General features: G+C 44.2%; 1 protein-coding gene across 3 annotated transcripts; it reads left to right on the top strand.

Moving 5' to 3' along the window:
• Positions 1 to 705: 705 nt before the first annotated feature.
• LOC115478873 (RNA-binding protein 12B-like) lies at positions 706 to 18,125 on the top strand. Of its 3 annotated transcripts, XM_030216521.1 has the most exons (4): positions 729 to 790; positions 14,494 to 14,532; positions 15,055 to 15,098; positions 15,607 to 18,125. In XM_030216521.1, exon 4 carries the CDS (start codon positions 15,632 to 15,634, stop codon positions 17,543 to 17,545), a length of 1,914 nt encoding a protein of 637 aa, XP_030072381.1. In that variant the 5' UTR covers positions 729 to 790; positions 14,494 to 14,532; positions 15,055 to 15,098; positions 15,607 to 15,631; the 3' UTR covers positions 17,546 to 18,125. The 3 variants fall into 3 exon arrangements, with proteins under 3 accessions (XP_030072373.1, XP_030072389.1, XP_030072381.1); XM_030216513.1 differs by lacking the exon at positions 14,494 to 14,532 and having other exon boundaries at positions 706 to 790; XM_030216529.1 differs by lacking the exons at positions 14,494 to 14,532; positions 15,055 to 15,098 and having other exon boundaries at positions 715 to 790.
• The last annotated feature ends 465 nt before the right edge of the window (positions 18,126 to 18,590 follow it).

Raw genomic sequence — 18,590 nt, 5'->3', positions numbered from 1 at the left:
GGACGTGCTAAAAATTGATGTGGGAGCACTTACCACCTCTTAGTTAGGTGGTGCTAAGTGCTCCTGCATCAAGTCTGTGTTGTCCAGTTAGCTCACACTAATCAGAATGTAGTACCTGAATAACGCTTCCATGCCCATGGCACGTCCCTCCCCAAAATAAAAAGGTATGATGACTGCATACAAACAGGCAAATTACCGCAAAACTCATAAAGGCTTTTTGCAGTTTGGGAGCACTGGGTTAGGGCTTAATGCCTGTTAGTAAAAAGCCCCTTAGGGAGTTGTGCTCTAGCTGCTTGTGCTCACTGGTAACTCCAATTAAGTAGTGGGGAACGTTTAGAGAGAACAGCATTGTTTTCAACTTTACAAACACCATTTTCGTTTATAGATGAATATCTTTTTTTCTTGGTAAGGCCAAACACCGCGCTGTCCTTGGCCTTCCATCTACCTGACAGATGTAAAACAATGGTGGTGGTGGCCCGTCTCCTTTCACTGCCTATGGTTGATGCGAACGTGAATGTCAATCAAAATGCATTAGACAAAAAACCCGAAGAATGTATTATTTCATCAGCCACTCTTCTACTCCTGACGGTTGGCAGTACGGTCACCATAGAAATCTTAAAATAACAGTGCGTGAACGAAGCGAAATAGCAGGTGCGCAATGCGCATGCGCTGTATTAACGTTGAGCCGTTGACTGACTTCCGCGCAGCGCACCCCGCTCGGCCAGTCTTGGTCGCCATTTTGATGCAGGTTTCTGCGGATGTGAGAAAAGGAGAATTATCTATAAACACAGTATGTGAGGTTATTTGTAGGGGTTTTCTTCCTTTTTTTTGTTTATCGATAGATATTTTTATTCATTCCAAATTCATATATCTTTTTGGAGGAAGAGAGGCTGGGGTGGGTACTCCCTTTTCGTAGGTGAAACTGGCGCCTCGGTGGTGGCGCGGAAAGTTAGGGACGGGCATAGGCCGTGGGGCTCTCGATTCGCTGTAGTGTAGGGTACCAGAAAGCTGGTCCATGTTTTTATATGTAACTCTTCTTTTTGTCTTGTATGAGCTTGTTGGCCGTTGCTGTAGTACGCGTGGCGAGGAAGTTGTTATGGTGGCTGTTATTGCGGAGTTTGTTTCCCGCTTGGCTATCGGTTCGCATGTTAAGCTTCCTAGGTTTCAATTATTTTTTTTTTCTCGGAGATCTTGTTTTTAAACTGGTTTTTCAGTTTTTTTTTAATTTAATCCTTTTGAACCTGTAGGTTTTCAGTCCGTTAGATGGCTACGCCTTTTCGAAGTTAATAATTGAGCCCGGAAAACGGCCGTTTTCTTCTCCATCACCTTTACTTTATTTTAAGCAACTTTTTGACCTGTATCTCTACAATGCAGCCTAAAATTACCAAGCTACATATTTATTGCAGGACTGTGATTTTATAGCAAGGTTGTACTTTGTAAGGTCCTGTAGCCACTTGGTGCTCTGGCTCTAAAGTGTCTCTCCGAGACGCCGTTTCAGGAGACTCTCCGAATAGTGTGGGAGTTTTGGCATTGGAATAGTACAGAACTGTGGTGTTGGATACGGATCTGACAGTAAACTTCCAGAGTGGGTGAAGTGGGATTAACAAATTCTAATACCCTCTTGGGGGCTGATGCGCAAAGCAGCGTACAGATAGGCCAATAATGCAACAGTACAGTAACGCGAAAAAATAGCAAATCGACATGCTCGAAGCAAATATGCAAATTTTATGCACAATTAAATTATTAAACCTAAAGTGTGTGTGTGGGGGGGTGACGTTCCTGGCGTATGCGCACAAAGATTTTGCTGTAAATGCTGTTCCTGTTTGTGTTCCCAGGCAAAAAATGGAAGTGTCGACATATATCTGTGTGTTTTCTAAAGTCCCTAAATATGAGTGTTATAAACAGCGCACGGAATTTTTGCAAGGCGCAAAGGAACAGGTGCGGATGCGTGCTTTTACTTTCAGTTTTGTTTGGAGACACGCACATTTACTTCCCGTCTGCCTTCTAAACTGGGTTCCGCCGCCGCCTGCTTGTCAATTTTTCATATTGAACTACTAGTTTTGTCGTCTTTCACAAAAAATAATCTCTACATTTTCAGTGTTGCCACTGACTTGGTGAAAACTTTTCTGCGTATCCTTCTGTGCATTACAGTTCTCCCATCTCTGCATTGTGAAGGAATGCTTGTTGACCTTATTAATATTAAATACATTTGTGGCCATCTTTACCACACACATTAACACCTCCACTCAAGCCCGCTGAGCATTTGCTGCACAATGTGTGTGCAAATCAGGCATTAACCACACGTATTTATGCTCGTGGTATTTTTGAGTATCGCTCCCTAGAGTGGCCTAGAGGGCTCAGTATGGTGAAATCTGATGGGAGAGGGTGGCAGGTAGGGGTTAAGACTGGCTGTAAGAGGGTTGGTAGAGAAGTAGGGGATTGGGAGTAGTGGATGGGATGGTATCAAGAACATATTTAGCCTTAATCAGGACTAAATCAATTAAGCATATAGCCACATGGGAAAGCGAAGGGGGTAAACAATATACAGAGATGTAAGGGGAGTGTGTTGGAGGTAAACTGGGAATAAGTTTTGGGAGACAGGGTGGATGAAGCAGTGAATGTGTAGGGGTAGACTGGTTAAGAATATGGGGTTTGACTCTTTTAATGAGCCACTCAGCATAGTGAAGCAGGTGGTCCAGCTGTATCCTCAGGGAGCCCTACCTCCTTTCTCACATTACCATATTTACTTGAATATAAACCAAGATTTTTGGGCCAAAAAAAAAAGGCCCAAAATGAGGGTTGCAGTTTATATTTGAGTCTGTCCTTCACCCCCCCCCCACCCCTAAATTACCAGCATTTTACTGACAGTTCCTTTCCTTTGGTTGACCTGGACGAAGTAAGTTGTGTTGGGTCTAATCTGGGCATGTTCCAGGAGTGGTGGCTCGTGCCCTCTCTGAGACTCTTGAGGCCCTGCACAGGCCCAGCGCATAACTAAATGCGTTAGTCGAAGGAAGGTAGGTAGGTAGGTAGGCACTGTCAGTAAAATGCTGTTAACTATGGACTGGTTGGGGTATGGAGGAAGAAATTCTGGTCATTGGGGTGGGTGGGGGGAGTTACCATGCACTTATATAAATTCCTCTGGTTATATTCAAATTTGTTTTTTTTCCCCTTTTTTTTTTTGAGGGGAGAGGGGTAACTTAGCTCAGTTTATATTCATATAGGTTTATATTTGAGTATATTTGGTATATATATATTTTTAACTAGTGCATGCCTCTTTGAAAGTAGCCAAGATTGTTTCATAGTATTAAACATTTCTAAACTGCACTATCCAATAATAATAGCATGTTTTGCACAGGTAGTGGGTCTGGCATGGTTCCTCATCATATCTTCTATATGCACCAATGACATAGCAAAGAAGAGTAGTAGAGTGCCTGCATATGGGGATGCTGCTATGGGCCTGACTGCTAATTTGAGCCACATGGGACCTGTCCCATGGCTCATATGTCTCACACTGGGTGGTAGAACAGGTAGAGCAACCACTTTTCTTCACTGTGTATTACCAAAAATGGGCAGTTGGGTGAGAGAGCTTGGACAGACAACTGAAAAGGAAGGGGTGGGGAGAGTGTGATGTGTGTGCTAAAAGGTAAGGATAGAGAATAGGGGCAGAAGGGGCTGGGGAGATGGAATTAGAGAGAGCTGGGGATCGAACTGCATGGGAGGAAGGGAGATAAAGTATAAAGGGTTCGAAAAGTTGTGGATTATGCTGGAAATATGATTCCCTTTCTGCCTTCTCAAGCTTAACAGATTTAAATTTTACACATTTGAAAGTGTGCACAGAACTTTGAACACTTTTTGTAGAATTTTCATAGTAAGTTGAGTAATATATTGAACAGAATATTTTTCTGAAGTAAACTAAGAAGGAAGTGAAGATGGCTAGTAACTACTAACTTTAAAAATGCACAGTGACATCACAGTGTACTCAGCCTTGATTTCAGCTGAACTGGTCTCTTCCATATCATCAAGCTGATCAATCCATAGACTGGTGGGTTGTGTCCATCTACCAGCAGGTGGAGATAGAGAGCAAACTTTTGCCTCCCTATATGTGGTCATGTGCTGCCGGAAACTCCTCTGTATGTTCTCTATCTCAGCAGGTGGTGGTCACACACAGCAGCAGCTCTGGCTAGGCCTCCAAGCCTAATCCTTAGGTTTTGTTGAGGCCTGGGGTTGAGGGCTCTTTTGAGCAAGTGCAAACCTGGTGGTGCCAGGTCCCTCCTTTTCTCCCCCCTCCCGCTGGCTCCGTTTAAAAAAAAAAAAAAATTTTTTTTAAACGTCTTTAAAGGCGTTTAATTCGGCGTTTCTTTAAACGTTCATTGCAGCTACTCACTGGGACATGAGACGGGTTTGTCCAGTTCGTTACAGCTTGGAGCGGCAAGCAGGTAATTTTACCTTTTTATAGCGGGCAGGGGGTTCCCCGATTCTTCTCCTCGTGGCAATGGCGTCGGAGGGCGAGGGCGCAAAGGGTCGCTCCCCGGATCGCTGGAGCGCTTCTAGAGGGGATGCGGGGGTTTTACAACCTGATTCGCCCTTGATGGGTGATAGTTTAGTGACCGATGAATGTCCCGGTCGTTCCTCCGGCGTGGCGGTTTTTTCCCGCCATAAACGCCCATCCCCCGCTCCTCGCCTCCGCCATCTTGGCCGGCCACGCGGCTCGGACGGCTTCTTCGGGGCCGCCCTTGAGGTTGGAGACATTAATGCCATGAACGCCCTTAATTTGGGCGACGGCACAAAAGCGGCTAAGTTAAGCGCCGTTCTTCCCGCGCGGCTCCTTCACGGAGTTTCGCGCCGGACGCCATTTTGGATGCGCAGCATGTCTCTCCCCCGCTATTGCGAGCGCCGGTTGAGAGTGCGTCTAGGGCTGTTGCCCAGGCTGCGGAAGTGCACAGTCTGGGGGGTTTCTCCCCCGAGTTTGTTTTGCTGCTGCATCAGGCTTTCCTCATGCAAACGCTGCCCCTGCTCCCTGTTCGGATAAAGAGGTTGAGGTTCCCAGAGGTAAACGCCCTCGGGTTGATTTCCAGGCCTTGGAGGACTTTTGTCTCCTCCGATGTAGATGAGGGCAGCGTGTCTGAGGTCTCCCAACGATCCTTTGCGGATTCCTTGGAGGAGATAGATCCCCGCTCGGATGGAGCGGATGACCCCTCTGCAGCGCGGCTTTTTAGCCCAGAGGATTTGCCCAACCTGTTGTTACAGGCCATGGACACTTTGAAGATTTCCTCTCCGGAGGACGTCTCTCCCTCAGCCCCTGTTGGCTCTGCCATTATGCTGGGGACGAAGCGCCCGCCTAGAACCTTCCACGTGCATGATGCCATGCACACCTTAATTACGGCTCAATGGGATGTCCCGGAAACGAGCCTTAAAGTGGCTAGGGCTATGTCCCGCCTCTATCCTTTGGCTGTGAGTGAACGTGAGGCCTATCTGTGGCCTACCGTGGATTCTTTAATCACTGCGGTGACTAAGAAAACGGCGTTGCCGGTGGAAGGTGGCACGGCCCTAAAGGACGCCCAAGACAGAAGATTGGAGGCGGCCTTAAGGTCGTCCTTTGAGGCAGCTGCTTTAAGTTTGCAGGCCTCAGTTTGCGGCTCCTATGTGGCCAGGGCGTGCCGGACTATGGTGCAGCGGGCTTCCCCCTCGGATCATTCCTTGAGGGCTGATTGGCCGGCCCTGGAATCGGGCTTAGCCTATTTGGCAGACTTGCTGTATGATGTCTGGAGAGCCTCAGCTAAAGGCATGGCTCAGACAGTCTCTGCGCGGCGGTGGCTTTGGCTGAAACATTGGTCTGCTGACCACGCCTCTAAATCCCGCCTGGCTAGATTGCCTTTTAAAGGCAAGCTGCTCTTTGGGGTCGAGCTGGACAAAATCGTGACCGATCTCGGCACGTCTAAGGGCAAGAAATTACCAGAGGTCAGGGCTCGGGTTAGTACTCGTCCCGATACCTCCAGAGGACGGTTGCAGGAAGCCCATCGGTACCGCCCGGGCAAGTCGGGTTCCTCTGCCCCCTCTTCCTTCAAGAGGAATTTCTCCCCCAAGCAGCATTCCTGTCGCAGAGACCGCCGTCCCGGAGGTGCTCCCTCCGGTCCTCCCCCAGGGTCTCGTACCCAATGACGGGGCCTTGGTCCACGCCCCAGTGCAGATTGGAGGACGGCTGTCCTCGTTGCTGGGCGAGTGGACCACTATAACTTCAGACGCGTGGGTGCTGGAAGTCATCAGAGACGGCTACAAGCTAGAGTTCTGCCAACCCTTAAGAGACGGGTTTGTACTCTCTCCCTGCAAGTCTCCGGTCAAGCTGTGGTAGTGCAGCAGACCTTGGACAACCTGATCCGCCTGGGTGCGGTCGTTCCGGTGCCAAAAAATCAGATTGGCAAGGGACGTTACTCCATTTACTTTGTGGTTCCAAAGAAAGGAGGTTCTGTCCGGCCTATCCTCGACCTCAAAGGGGTCAATCGGGCCTGGAAAGTGAGGCACTTTCGCATGGAGACTCTCCGCTCTGTTATAGCGGCAGTGAAGGCAGGAGAGTTCTTGGCTTCCTTGGACATCAAGGAAGCGTACCTGCATATTCCCATCTGGCCTCCTCTCCAACGCTTTCTGCGTTTTACAGTCCTGAGACGACACTTCCAGTTCAGAGCCCTCCCTTTCGGGTTGGCTACTGCTCCGCGGACCTTTTCCAAAGTAATGGGGGTCATAGCGGCCTTCCTGCTAAAGGCAGGAGTACAAGTCCATCCTTATCTGGACGACTGGTTGATCCGAGTCCCCTCTTATGCAGAGTGCGGCAAAGCTATGGACCGGGTAGTTGCTCTTTTGAGCTCCCTGGGATGGATCATCAACTGGGAGAAGAGCCAGCTGCGCCCGACAGTCCCTGGAGTATCTGGGAGTTCGATTCGACACCCAAGTGGGCAGAGTGTTCCTGCCAGACAATCGGATTGTCAAGCTTCAGGCTCAGGTGGACTAGTTCCTAGTAGCCTCTCCTATTCGGGCTTGGATTTACGTGCAGCTGTTGGGCTCTATGACGGCCACGATGGAAGTAGTGCCCTGGGCCAGGGCTCATATGAGACCACTACAGCTATCTCTGCTGCTGCGCTGGACTCCGATGTCGGAGGATTATGCTGTGCGCCTTCCCGTGGACCCAGCAGTGCGCAAGGCGCTGAGCTGGTGGACGCAGACAGACAAGTTGTCTGCAGGATTGTCTCTGGTGACCCCGGAGTGGATTGTCGTCACGACAGACGCCTCTTTGATGGGCTGGGGAGCCCACTGCTTGGGAAGGACAGCGCAGGGGCTCTAGTCTCCTGCAGAGGCAAGTGGTCTATCAACCTCCTGGAACTCAGAGCCATTCGGTTGGTGTTATTGGAGTTCATCCCGGTACTGGTGTTGAAGCCTGTACGGGTCCTGTCGGACAATGCCACGGCTGTGGCCTATATCAACCGCCAGGGAGGTACCAAGAGCGCCCCTCTAGCCAGGAGGCTATGAGTCTTTGCCAGTGGGCGGAAGCGAACCTGGAGCAGCTTTCAGCGGCCCACATTGCCGGAGTCATGAATGTCAAGGCGGACTTTCTCAGTCGCCATACCTTGGAGCCCGGAGAGTGGCAACTATCTGCTCAGGCGTTCTTGGACTTCACGAAGCGCTGGGGCCAGCCGAGCCTAGATCTGATGGCGTCATCGGCCAATGGCCAAGTGCCGCGCTTTTTCAGAAGAGGACGGGACCCTCGATCCCTGGGAGTAGATGCTCTTCTCCAAAAGTGGCCGACACAAGAGCTCCTCTATGTGTTCCCGCCCTGGCCCATGTTGGGCAGGGTGCTAGACCGGGTGGCAAAGCATCCCGGCAGGGTAATCCTGGTGGGTCCGGATTGGCCCAGACGTCCCTGGTATGCGGACTTGTTCAGGCTCTCAGTCGACGATCCTCTGCGGCTGTCAGTGGAGCAGGGCCTGTTACATCAGGGTCCCGTGGTGATGGAGTATCCCTCTCTCTTTGGTCTTACGACCTGGCTATTGAGCGGCAGCGTCTGAGGAAGAAGGGCTTCTCAGACAAGGTCATCGCCACTATGCTGAGAGCGAGGAAGCGCTCTACTTCTACTGCTTACGCCAGGGTTTGGCGTATCTTTGCAGCATGGTGTGAAGCAGGCTCACTTTCTCCCTTCACTGCTCCAATTTCTTCAGTGTTGGCGTTCCTGCAAGAAGGTCTGGAGAAAGGCCTGTCGCTCAGTTCCTTTAAAGTCCAGGTAGCGGCTCTGGCTTGCTTCAGGGGCCGCCTGAAGGGTGCTTCCCTGGCTTCGCAGCCAGATGTGGTGCGCTTTCTCAAGGGAGTTAATCACCTGCGCCCTCCTCTGCACTCAGTGGTGCCTGCGTGGAATCTCAACCTCGTGCTAAGAGCATTGCAGAAGCCGCCTTTGGAACCCTTGTCGAGGGCATCTCTGAAAGACCTGACGTTGAAAGCAGTCTTTTAGGTGGCTATCACTTCAGTCAGAAGAGTTTCGGAGCTCCAGGCACTCTCATGTCGAGAGCCTTTTCTACAGTTCACTGAGGCAGGAGTGACTATTCGCACAGTGCCTGCCTTCCTGCCCTAGATTGGTTCTCGCTTCCATGTGAATCAGCAGCTCTGTCTCCCTTCCTTTCGTAGGGAGGACTACCCAGAGGAGTACTCCGCTCTTGAATATCTGGATGTGAGACGAGTCATCATCAGATACTTGGAAGTGACCAATGATTTCCGGAAATCGGATCATCTGTTTGTCCTGTTTGCAGGTCCTCGTAAGGGTCTGCAGGCTGCTAAGCCTACAGTGGCAAGATGGGTCAAGGAAGCCATTGCAGCGGCTTATGTGGCCGCGGGGAAGGTGCCGCCCCAGCTGAAGGCTCACTCCACGAGAGCTCAGGCGGCCTCGATGGCAGAGGCCGGGTCCGTCTCCTTGGAAGAGATATGCAAGGCGGCAACGTGGGCTTCGGCTCATACATTCTCCAAGCATTACCTTTTGACTGTGGCTGCACGGGCGGAGGCCCGGTTTGGAGCTTCAGTGTTGAGGTCAGGGATTTCTATGTCCCGCCCTGGGTGAGTACTGCTTCGGTACATCCCACCAGTCTATGGATTGATCAGCTTGATGATATGGAAGGTAAAATTATGTATAATCATACCTGATAATTTTCTTTCCATTAATCATAGCTGATCAATCCATAGCCCCTCCCAGATATCTGTACTGTTTATATTCTGGTTGAATTTTAGGTTCAAGTTTAGCCTTCAGTTACTTCAGGAGGACTTCGTGTTCAAGTTCTTCTTTCACTTGGATTCTTCAAGAGTTGAGACGAGTTTGTGTTACAGTGAGCTGCTGCATTCCTCTCCCCTCCGTTTTACGGGGCTGGATTGAGACATAAATTCTGCCGGCACTCCCTCCCGCTTCGTGCGGCTGTAGGGCAGCTTTGTACCCCTCCCGCTTCGGCGGTGTTAGGGTCAGTCAGCTCCTCCCGCGGTTGCGGTTGCAGGATAAGCCAGATCCCCCCGCATCGGCGGGTGTGGTGTCCCTCCCCCGCTCCGCGGGGATGAGCTGGACGGATTCCCCTCCCCCACTTGTGTGGGGATGAGCTGGGTTAATTCCCCTCCCCCGTTTCGGCGGTGGTGAGCTGGGCAGAGTGTCCCTTCGTGGGTGTAATTCTCTAAGTGCTGAGTCCTGCGGATGGAGCTTTGATATCGACATACTGAGGAGTTTCCGGCAGCACATGACCACATATAGGGAGGCAAAAGTTTGCTCTCTATCTCCACCTGCTGGTAGATGGACACAACCCACCAGTCTATGGATTGATCAGCTATGATTAATGGAAAGAAAATTATCAGGTATGATTATACATAATTTTACCTTATGAGACTCTAGCAACCAGTTTTTGTATCGGGTTTTGAGTGCATATGAGAAGTGAGCTAGGGCTTGTTTGCCTTTTTGCAATTCAAATACATAGTATTTGACATTACTGGTAATAGTGATTTAAAAACTCCGTATTATAGTAACTTGAAAACAAATCAGGAGGAGTAACTTGATTTGGATTTATGTATTCACCTATGTCCTTTTAAGTGTTGAGTACAACGTTTAAAAACTGGTTTAAGCCAAGGAAAAGATGGGGGTGGGGAGTTGCAAGCATTTAGGAGGAGTCAAACCTTATGATGGGGGATTTCTACACAAAAGAAAATTACATACTATACAGATAGTTGCAGAATTTTTAAAAATATGTGTGGAATTTTCAAAATCTTTGAACAGAATTTTATATTTTTGTGCAAAATTCCCTCAGGAGTATAACCTGGGAAAGTTGGTTAGGGACTTTTGTCATGCATGTAAATCTGAATTATGCATTTAATGTAAGCCTTTCCCCCAGGCACTCTATTAACGTATTAATACAGGTTAGTAAATGTTTTCTCTTTGCCCTCCCTTCTCTATCCCTCTAACTCTCCAGCAAGACCCCCTAATTTCCCCCTCCTTTCTCCTCCCTGCCACACACGTATTCCCACCTTGCCTTCTTTCCATCCCCAAGACACACCTCTGAGAATGCTCCAGAATCCCTCTGCTTCTCCTTCAAGCATTTACCCAGCTTGGTCAGTCTTCCCTCCTTGCTCTGATTGTGACACATGGAGGTGGTGGTCAAGGGTTGCACATCTGCATAGTCTTCCTTTGCTGTCTTATTCCTGACTGCTCATTTGAGCTTGGGAATGCAAAGGAGAACGGTGGCCTATTGTGCTGCTTGATCTGTGCTGTAAGGAGGACGAGAAATGGGAGAAGAGGTGGCGATTCTGTGCAAATTCTGAATTGTGCAATTGTACAGAAATCTATGAGTAAAGATTACTGTGGGTATCGCTCTAGGAGTCTGTATTAGCACCTCGGCTGCTTCAGTTCTTGGCTTGCTGGTTTTACTAGTAGGCTACTCCTCTACTTGCTGTGACATTGCACCCAGCTCCTCATTTTATCTTTGCCCTTCTTAACCCTTTTTCTTTAAGTAGGCTTGGGGAGGGGTGAGTAGTTCCCTCTCCAACAGTACTACTACTTATTTCTATATCGCTACTAGATGTATGCAGTGCTGTACACTTGAATAAGAAGAGACAGTCCCTGCTCGACAGAGCTTACAATCTAATTAGGACAGACAAATAAGGTGCTTTTTCTTTTTCAGAATAGGAACAGTGTTCATTCTGTCTTCACACTGTCAGCTTGGAAATAGCTCTTCACCCAACCTGGCAATTCAGCTGTTCTTATACAGTATTTCTGCTACTGTTCTTTTGCATCATCCCTGCTTCTTTTGACTTTAGATACTATTCTTTCCCATGGCTTGGTATTGTTGTGGCTTCCCCCATCTATACATAATGCTTACTTTTCTACCCATTGCCATTTTATCTTTATATGCTGAGCTGATGGTGCTTTTCTCTTTTATACTTTGTATTAGTACTGCCTGTCTTGTTCTTACAACTTGGTACCACCACTTTTCTCCTTGCCCCTCGTCCTCCTCCAGTGTTAACCACTGTTTGCAATTGTTGCTTTCCCTCTTGGTACCATCTCTGCCTCTGTTACTTTTGAAGAAGCAAAAGATTTGCAGGATAGCTGAAGATAGGATAAAAGATAGGGGTGGTAGGCTGGAAAATGAAGTTTTGGAGGGAAGAAAGATCAATTTTGGGTTACAAGCCAAGGGACAGGAATGGAAGAAGGCTATGGAGTGAGAAATCAAACGAAACAGGAATTGTCGGGAACATAGCTATCAAAATGACTAATGTGAAAAAAAGTTGTAGAGGAGAAAAAGGCCTCGCATATAATGGTGATCTAACTTTTCTATTAAAATTGATGCACATTTTGTAGCAGAATAGAAACTGGTGTAAACTATTTCCTGGTAGTGTAGGTATATGATGGATAAGAAAGTCATTGTGCAAACACTGAGAAGATTCGCCTAATTTAAAAACTAGCTTCCATATCCTCTTAACATTTTTCATCTCGCATGGAAACTTGGGAACGTTTTAATACCTCTTTAGACTTCGCCAAACGGGTCTGAATTTGGGTAGTGAAAGATGGACCATGGCTTTGTTACTTAGCCAACTTTCATGACCTTGTTCTTGTAAAGCTGAGGTTATTTTTCTTTCATGGTCAATGTTGAAAAGTGCTACATTATCGTATAATCATAGTTATTTTTTCTTTTTTCATTAATGAAAATATTTGCACTGATGGATAAAATCTGGTATCACTGTATCCCATGTATGTAAACTTACAGATAATCTAAGTTATGGGTCTTCTAATCTAATTAGGACATAAGTAATGCCACACTGGGAAAAGACCAAAGGTCCATCGAGCCCAGCATCCTGTCCACGACAGCGGCCAATCCAGGCCAAGGGCACCTGGTGAGCTTCCCAAACGTACAAACATTCTATACATGTTCTTGGAATTGTGGATTTTTCTGAAGTCCATTTATGGACTTGTCCTTTAGGAAACCGCCTAACCCCTTTTAAACTCTGTTAAGCTAAACCGCCTTCATTCACCACGTTCTCCGGCAACGAATTCCAGAGTTTAATTATGCGTTGGGTGAAGAAGAATTTTTTCCGATTTGTTTTAAATTTACTACACTGTAGTTTCATCGCATGCCCCCTAGTCGTAGTATTTTTGGAAAGCGTGAACAGATGCTTCACATCCACCTGTTCCACTCCACTCATTATTTTAATACCTCTATTGTGTCTCCCCTCAGCCGTCTCTTCTCCAGGCTGAAAAGCCCTCGTCTCCTTAGTCTTTCTTCATAGGGAAGTCGTCCCATCCCCGCTGTCATTTTAGTCGCTCTTCACTGCACCTTTTCCAATTCTACTATATCTTTCTTGAGATGCCTTTCCTAATAATACCCCACATTCTATTCGCTTTCCTAACTGCAGTAGCACACTGAGCAGAAGGTTTCAGTGTATTATCGACGACGACGACACCCAGATCCCTTTCTTGGTCCGTAACTCCTAACGTGGAACCTTGCATGATGTAGCTATAATTCGGGTTCTTTTTCCCACATGCATCACCTTGCGTTTGCTCACAAATGTCATCTACCATTTAGCTGCCCAGTCTCATAAGGTCCTTCTGTAATTTTTCACAATCCTGTTGCAAGTTAATGACTTTGAATAACTTTGTGTCATCAGCAAATTTAATTACCTCGCTAGTTACTCCCATTTCTAAATCATTTATAAATATATTAAAAAGCAGCGGTCCTAGCACAGACCCATCATACTGTAGGAAGCAGTAGTTTGTTGTGGTTGGTGTTCAAAATGAGCAAAAATCTACTGAAACTGTTGTGCATACATTTTCTGTAGTAATTGAAATGAACCTGTCAGCTTCTGACCTGCTGAGGCAACTGGTTTGGGGGGGTTTTGTTTGTTCACTGTATGCACTTTATTTTTTCTTGTGTAAGTGTGATTTTTTTTTTTTCCATTGACTTGGGACATAATTGTAAATATTTCCTAAGTTACAGGCTTATTTCTCAGTTTCCCATTCAGATTGTCTAATTGTGTTTGAAAAATGTTGGTCGTCCCAGCTTGAATCTAATCGCTGATGAACAGAGGATTTTACGTTTTTTCACTGTAATTATTGTATGTTTTATAACTTAGTGCATGGAAAAAGTGTAAGTTATTTGGATGAGAATACTTTTTACTTGTTTAGTGTATTGGCAAATTTTTAATATTTCTAGTTAGGAACTCTTAATCAGCTTTAATTTGGATTAATGTTTAAAATTAGGTTTGCTTTTTGGTTTGAAATTTTAGGTTCATGGATGTGCAAGTTTTGAAGTTTCTAGTATCTGAGAACATGTGTAACAAAAAAAAGTCCTAAGAAACTGAAGTAAGATGAAGTACAAAATTGAAAAATGTAGACGTTACTTCAAACTACAAATACAGCATTTTGGCAAAATGGGATATGTGCTTTGAAGATCAAGGTCCTCTCCAAGAATTGTGGCTTTGATTGCTCGCTATATATTGGCATCCTTTCAACCACACATGAAACTAGTTTTTAATTAGATGTGTATCCAAGGATTATCAAATAGACTGATCGTCACCATTTTGGACACTTGTGCAACAGTCCTTTATAAACCACATTGTAGGAAAATTTTAAGATTTGACATTTAATATGGCTGGTTTTGTTTGTCATGTGAAGTAGGAGTTCTGTTCTTAGAACAGCTGCTTTCTTTAATAAACTAAAAGATGATGCAATGTAATTGGAATCTGGAGAAAATCTCAAGGTTTTTTCTTTAGAATCACAAGTTTAGTTTCAAATTTTAGGTGTTTTGTACTCATGTTTTATTCATATAATAAAGTATTATTAAAGCAAGGGGCGTGCTGAATTTGGCTTGTCACTAGACAGTTCTGGACTACATAAGTTTTAGAGTAAACGAAGTATGTGGAATTGGGTAATAATTTTCCCCTCTTTAAGTGATGGAATTTTCGCCTTTGAGTAACTATATCTTTTATGGCTTCTTCCAGTTGAAACTACACAGGAGTTTGTAAAACAAGACTTGCCAGGTGTGTAGGACTATGAGACTTACTTTATTGTAACATTTAAAAAAAAGAAAACCCACTATAGCTGCTGTTTTTTGGTTGGGATAAGAATTTTTGAACGTAAGCTTTGCATCTCTACTGTGTGAATCTGTGGGCATACTGCATCTTAAAACATTATACAGCATATTTCTAAAGATTTAAATTGATGGACTTCTGTGCAATCTCTACAAATAGGGCAGTTAATTTTAGTATTTTTCATGGGAGGCAAAAAAGATTGGATAGACTTTTGATATAAGGTGTCCATTGACTTTGGTTGTCATAATTGGTTAAGTTACAAAAGTCTACTTTTGAATTTAGACTTTTTTAATGTTAAATTCTTAAGGATATTAGGATGGACTCGCTTTGTTGCATTTTACTGGCGCTTTTGTCGAAGCCAAGGAAAAGGCAGGCAGTGACGGCCAGGAAACTGCTGCTTATGGTCTGTTGAAGCAGTGGCCAACAGTTGTAGGCGTTGACCATTAATTTTGTTTCAATTTCTTTTCACAGTTAAATTGGTTTTACAAGATTAGCAGGTCTTCGCACTATACAAGGTAAGCTTTATAAAGCAGAATATCACCTAGAAATGATCAGATAATGGTTTTTACTCATGGCGTTATGAATGGGAGAAGAAAATGATTACTGATTTCCCCCCTTCCCCCCCCCCCCAAAAAAAAAACAGTAACTTTTTTTTCTTTCTCTTAGTTACATTAGTGAACATTTGTAGCTAGCTTTATTTTAAATAATGAAATTATTGAGGCAGATAATTTTGGATTATAAAAAAACAATATGTAATGTCTAAGCCCCATTAAAATGGATTTTATTCTGTACTGGCAAATAGCCAATAGCTATGCCCTCATTCCAGGAAACGACAAATTGATTCACGCCTTTTGATGCAGTAAAGTCAGCTGCAGGCTATTTAAGCAGACAGGACAATCTGAGACATTTACTATCTTTTCTCAAAAGAATTTGGTATAATGGGCATAATTTTTAAGCAAAGGTTAAATGTTAAGATGGATGAGTATTAAAGATTTGATGTCACGTGTACCTTTTTGTCTGCAGGTGATTGCTATTGGTTGATCTCAGCATGGCTGTAGTCATCCGTTTGCAGGGGCTCCCCGTTTCTGCAGGCTCTGCAGATATTCGCCATTTCTTTATGGGATTGACAGTTCCTGATGGAGGTGTGCATATAATTGGTGGAGAGTTTGGGGAAGCATATATAATATTTGCAACAGACGATGATGCCAGATGTGCAATGAATCGTTCAGAAGGGTTTATCAAGCAATCAAGAATACAGCTGTACCTTAGTAGCAAGTCAGAAATGCAGAGCACCATAGAAATGAATCGAAATAGAGGAAGAGAACCAAAACCTGTTACAAGAGGTTATGGATCCACTGTCTCTGGTGCTACTGGAGATGCGAAGTTTTCAAACGTAGTTGCACCATTTAAAAGAATAAATAAAACAGGCCCTATTTCTTCAAATTGCTACAATCAAAGTGGTAGAGAAGCACAGCTGCGTGACTCGGATGACCTTTACTTGTTTTTGCAAGGACTGCCTTATTCATCTGATGAAGAGGAGGTGAGAACATTTTTTCATGGCTTGCATGTGGATGAAATTATCTTTTTACAACACCGTAGTGGTTCTTTCCTTGGTCGTAAAAATGGTAACAGTTTGGTTAAATTTACTACTCGTAAGGATGCTTTAGAAGGACTAAAGCGTCATAAACAGTACATAGGTACAAGGTTTATTGACATTTCAAAGGCAACTAAAGAACAGTGGAAAGAGAATAGTGATCTTTTAGTGAAGGATGTAGGTCATGATGATGATCAACATGGAGATCAATCTTCATCTCGGGAACGGAATGGCAGAGCACGATCTCGCTCACCCCACAACCTAGACTTTTATGTACACATAAAAAATATGTCTAACATTGTTGAGAAGAAAGATGTAAAATCATTTTTTCAAAATTTAGATGTTTCTGACAATCAAATCAGGTTTTTATATAACAGCTATAACAGAACAAAGGATGGCTTCATTCAGTTCAAGAATGAAAAGGATTACCGTACTGCTTTGGGTCTTCACAAGCAGATTTTAAAGAACCGTATGGTTTATATTTATCCTATTGGTCGAAAATCAATGTTGAAGTTAATTGAGAATCAATCTGCTCAAAGAGGAAAACATGTTGATGAATATAGGCCAGGCAGCAGTTTTCAAGATACTTCATCAAAACCAAGGTTGTACATATATATAAGAAATTTTCCCTTTGATGTGACAAAATCAGAAGTGCGTAAGTTCTTTGTAGGATTTTCACTTAATGATGATGATATTTACTTACTTAATGATGAAAATGAAGTTGGCCTTGGCGAAGCACTTGTAATGTTTCATTCTGAAGAACTTGTGGCACATGCTGAAAATTTAAATCATCGGAGATTCTTAGGAACAGAGGTTTTATTGCAGCGAATATCTGAGGCACAGCTAAAGGAATTTGGTGTAAATCCTTTTCCAGGAGAATCCAATGACAATGTGCATCATATGAATCGATACTCGCATTCAGGCAGTTCACATGCACCATCAGTACAGTCGTATAGGGCATCCGATGATTTTAGATATGGTCCTGAAGAGGGTAGAGTCCCTCCAAAATATTTCAGAGGTCAGCATCCTCGTATGGATTTTAGTGGTAATAGGTTCGCAAACCGAAACAATGGAATGGAAGGTAATCCTGAAAGAAGGATGAGGTTTGATGACGATGGTGATTCCACAGGTCCTGCAGTAATTCAATTAATCAATATACCTTTTACCACCACAGTGGATGAAATTTTGGATTTTTTCTATGGCTATCGGGTGATACCAGATTCTGTTTCAATTCAGTATAATGAAAGTGGGTTTGCAACTGGTGTTGCTACAATTGCCATGGAAAATGCTCGTGAAGCACTAGCCGCTATTCAAGAACTTAATGACAGACCTGTTGGCCCACGCAAAATAAAGCTAAGCTTGCTCTAAGTACAAGGAAAAATGCATGCTGAGGAATTGTAACTTACTGTATTGGTGTTAAAACATGTACATCTGTATATGTAGTTACTATAAGGATTCTACAGAACTATACTGACTTTTTCAGATTTTTGCAGGCTGTAGCTAAGTGCAGTATTTAGATACTTGGCCCTTTTTTGTTACAAGTCTGTCAAAGGTTTTCATTTTTTAGTATTGGTAAGTTTTTTTTTTTTTTTTTTTTTTTTTTTTTTTTTTTTCTTCATGTAGTGTGATCTCTCTTCTTTCTGATTCCATTTACTTGATTGTTAAATTTAAAACCTAGAATTGTACTGCCTTTTAAGGGACTCTTAAGTGCTGTTTATTAATACTTCTGATTTTATGCTATTTTGCAACTCAGTGTTTGTTGATCAATTAAATCAGACCAGTTCAAATTGGTAGAATGTCAATGATTTCTCATTTAATGATAACTTTAGTTTATATCTAACTGTGTTGTACATGGGGGGATGCATTCTATGTGAATTGTTTACTTGCAGGCATTCCCAGTACTTAAGTTGCAAAGTTAGTTGAAAAACATTTACTTTGAATAAAGACTCTAGAGTTGATTGTATAGCCTGTACTATATTATATATATTTTTTAACAGCTTAATTTTATATCCTAGAAATGTTGGTTATAATACATGCGGCATTTGAAAATTTTGTTTCCAGAGGTGCCTGGAAAAGTTCCTGTGGATGTTCCTCATTGCTAACATTCTTTGAAAGTCGAAGAGAAGGAACTAATTTGTATTACCTTTTCAAAGCAACTGGTTTGCTGTAATAGAATTTAAAAAATGTCTAATCATTTTTTTAAATTTTTTTTATTTTATTCAACAGTTTTCCTTCTCCTTTTTTAGGTTTTCAGTTGCTTTGGAGCAGGCCTCTTGGGTTGTGGTGACATGTTTTTGATCACAGCCACCTTTTTGTCACACCAGACCAGTCCAGACGAATGGGTTATGTCCATCAACCAGTGGATGGAGACAGAGGAAAAAAAATAGTTCTTATGATTCGCCCCTTAAGGGTA

This window comes from Microcaecilia unicolor, chromosome 1, assembly GCF_901765095.1.
Source record: "Microcaecilia unicolor chromosome 1, aMicUni1.1, whole genome shotgun sequence".
In the NCBI taxonomy this organism is placed as follows: domain Eukaryota; kingdom Metazoa; phylum Chordata; class Amphibia; order Gymnophiona; family Siphonopidae; genus Microcaecilia; species Microcaecilia unicolor.
The sequence above is the reverse complement of the archived record's forward strand: the minus strand, read 5'-3'. Positions and strand labels throughout refer to the sequence as shown.

Excerpts from the sequence above, each read along its gene's own strand:
- LOC115478873 (XM_030216513.1), top strand. The coding sequence starts at position 15,632 with ATGGCTGTAGTCATCCGTTTGCAGGGGCTCCCCGTTTCTGCAGGCTCT.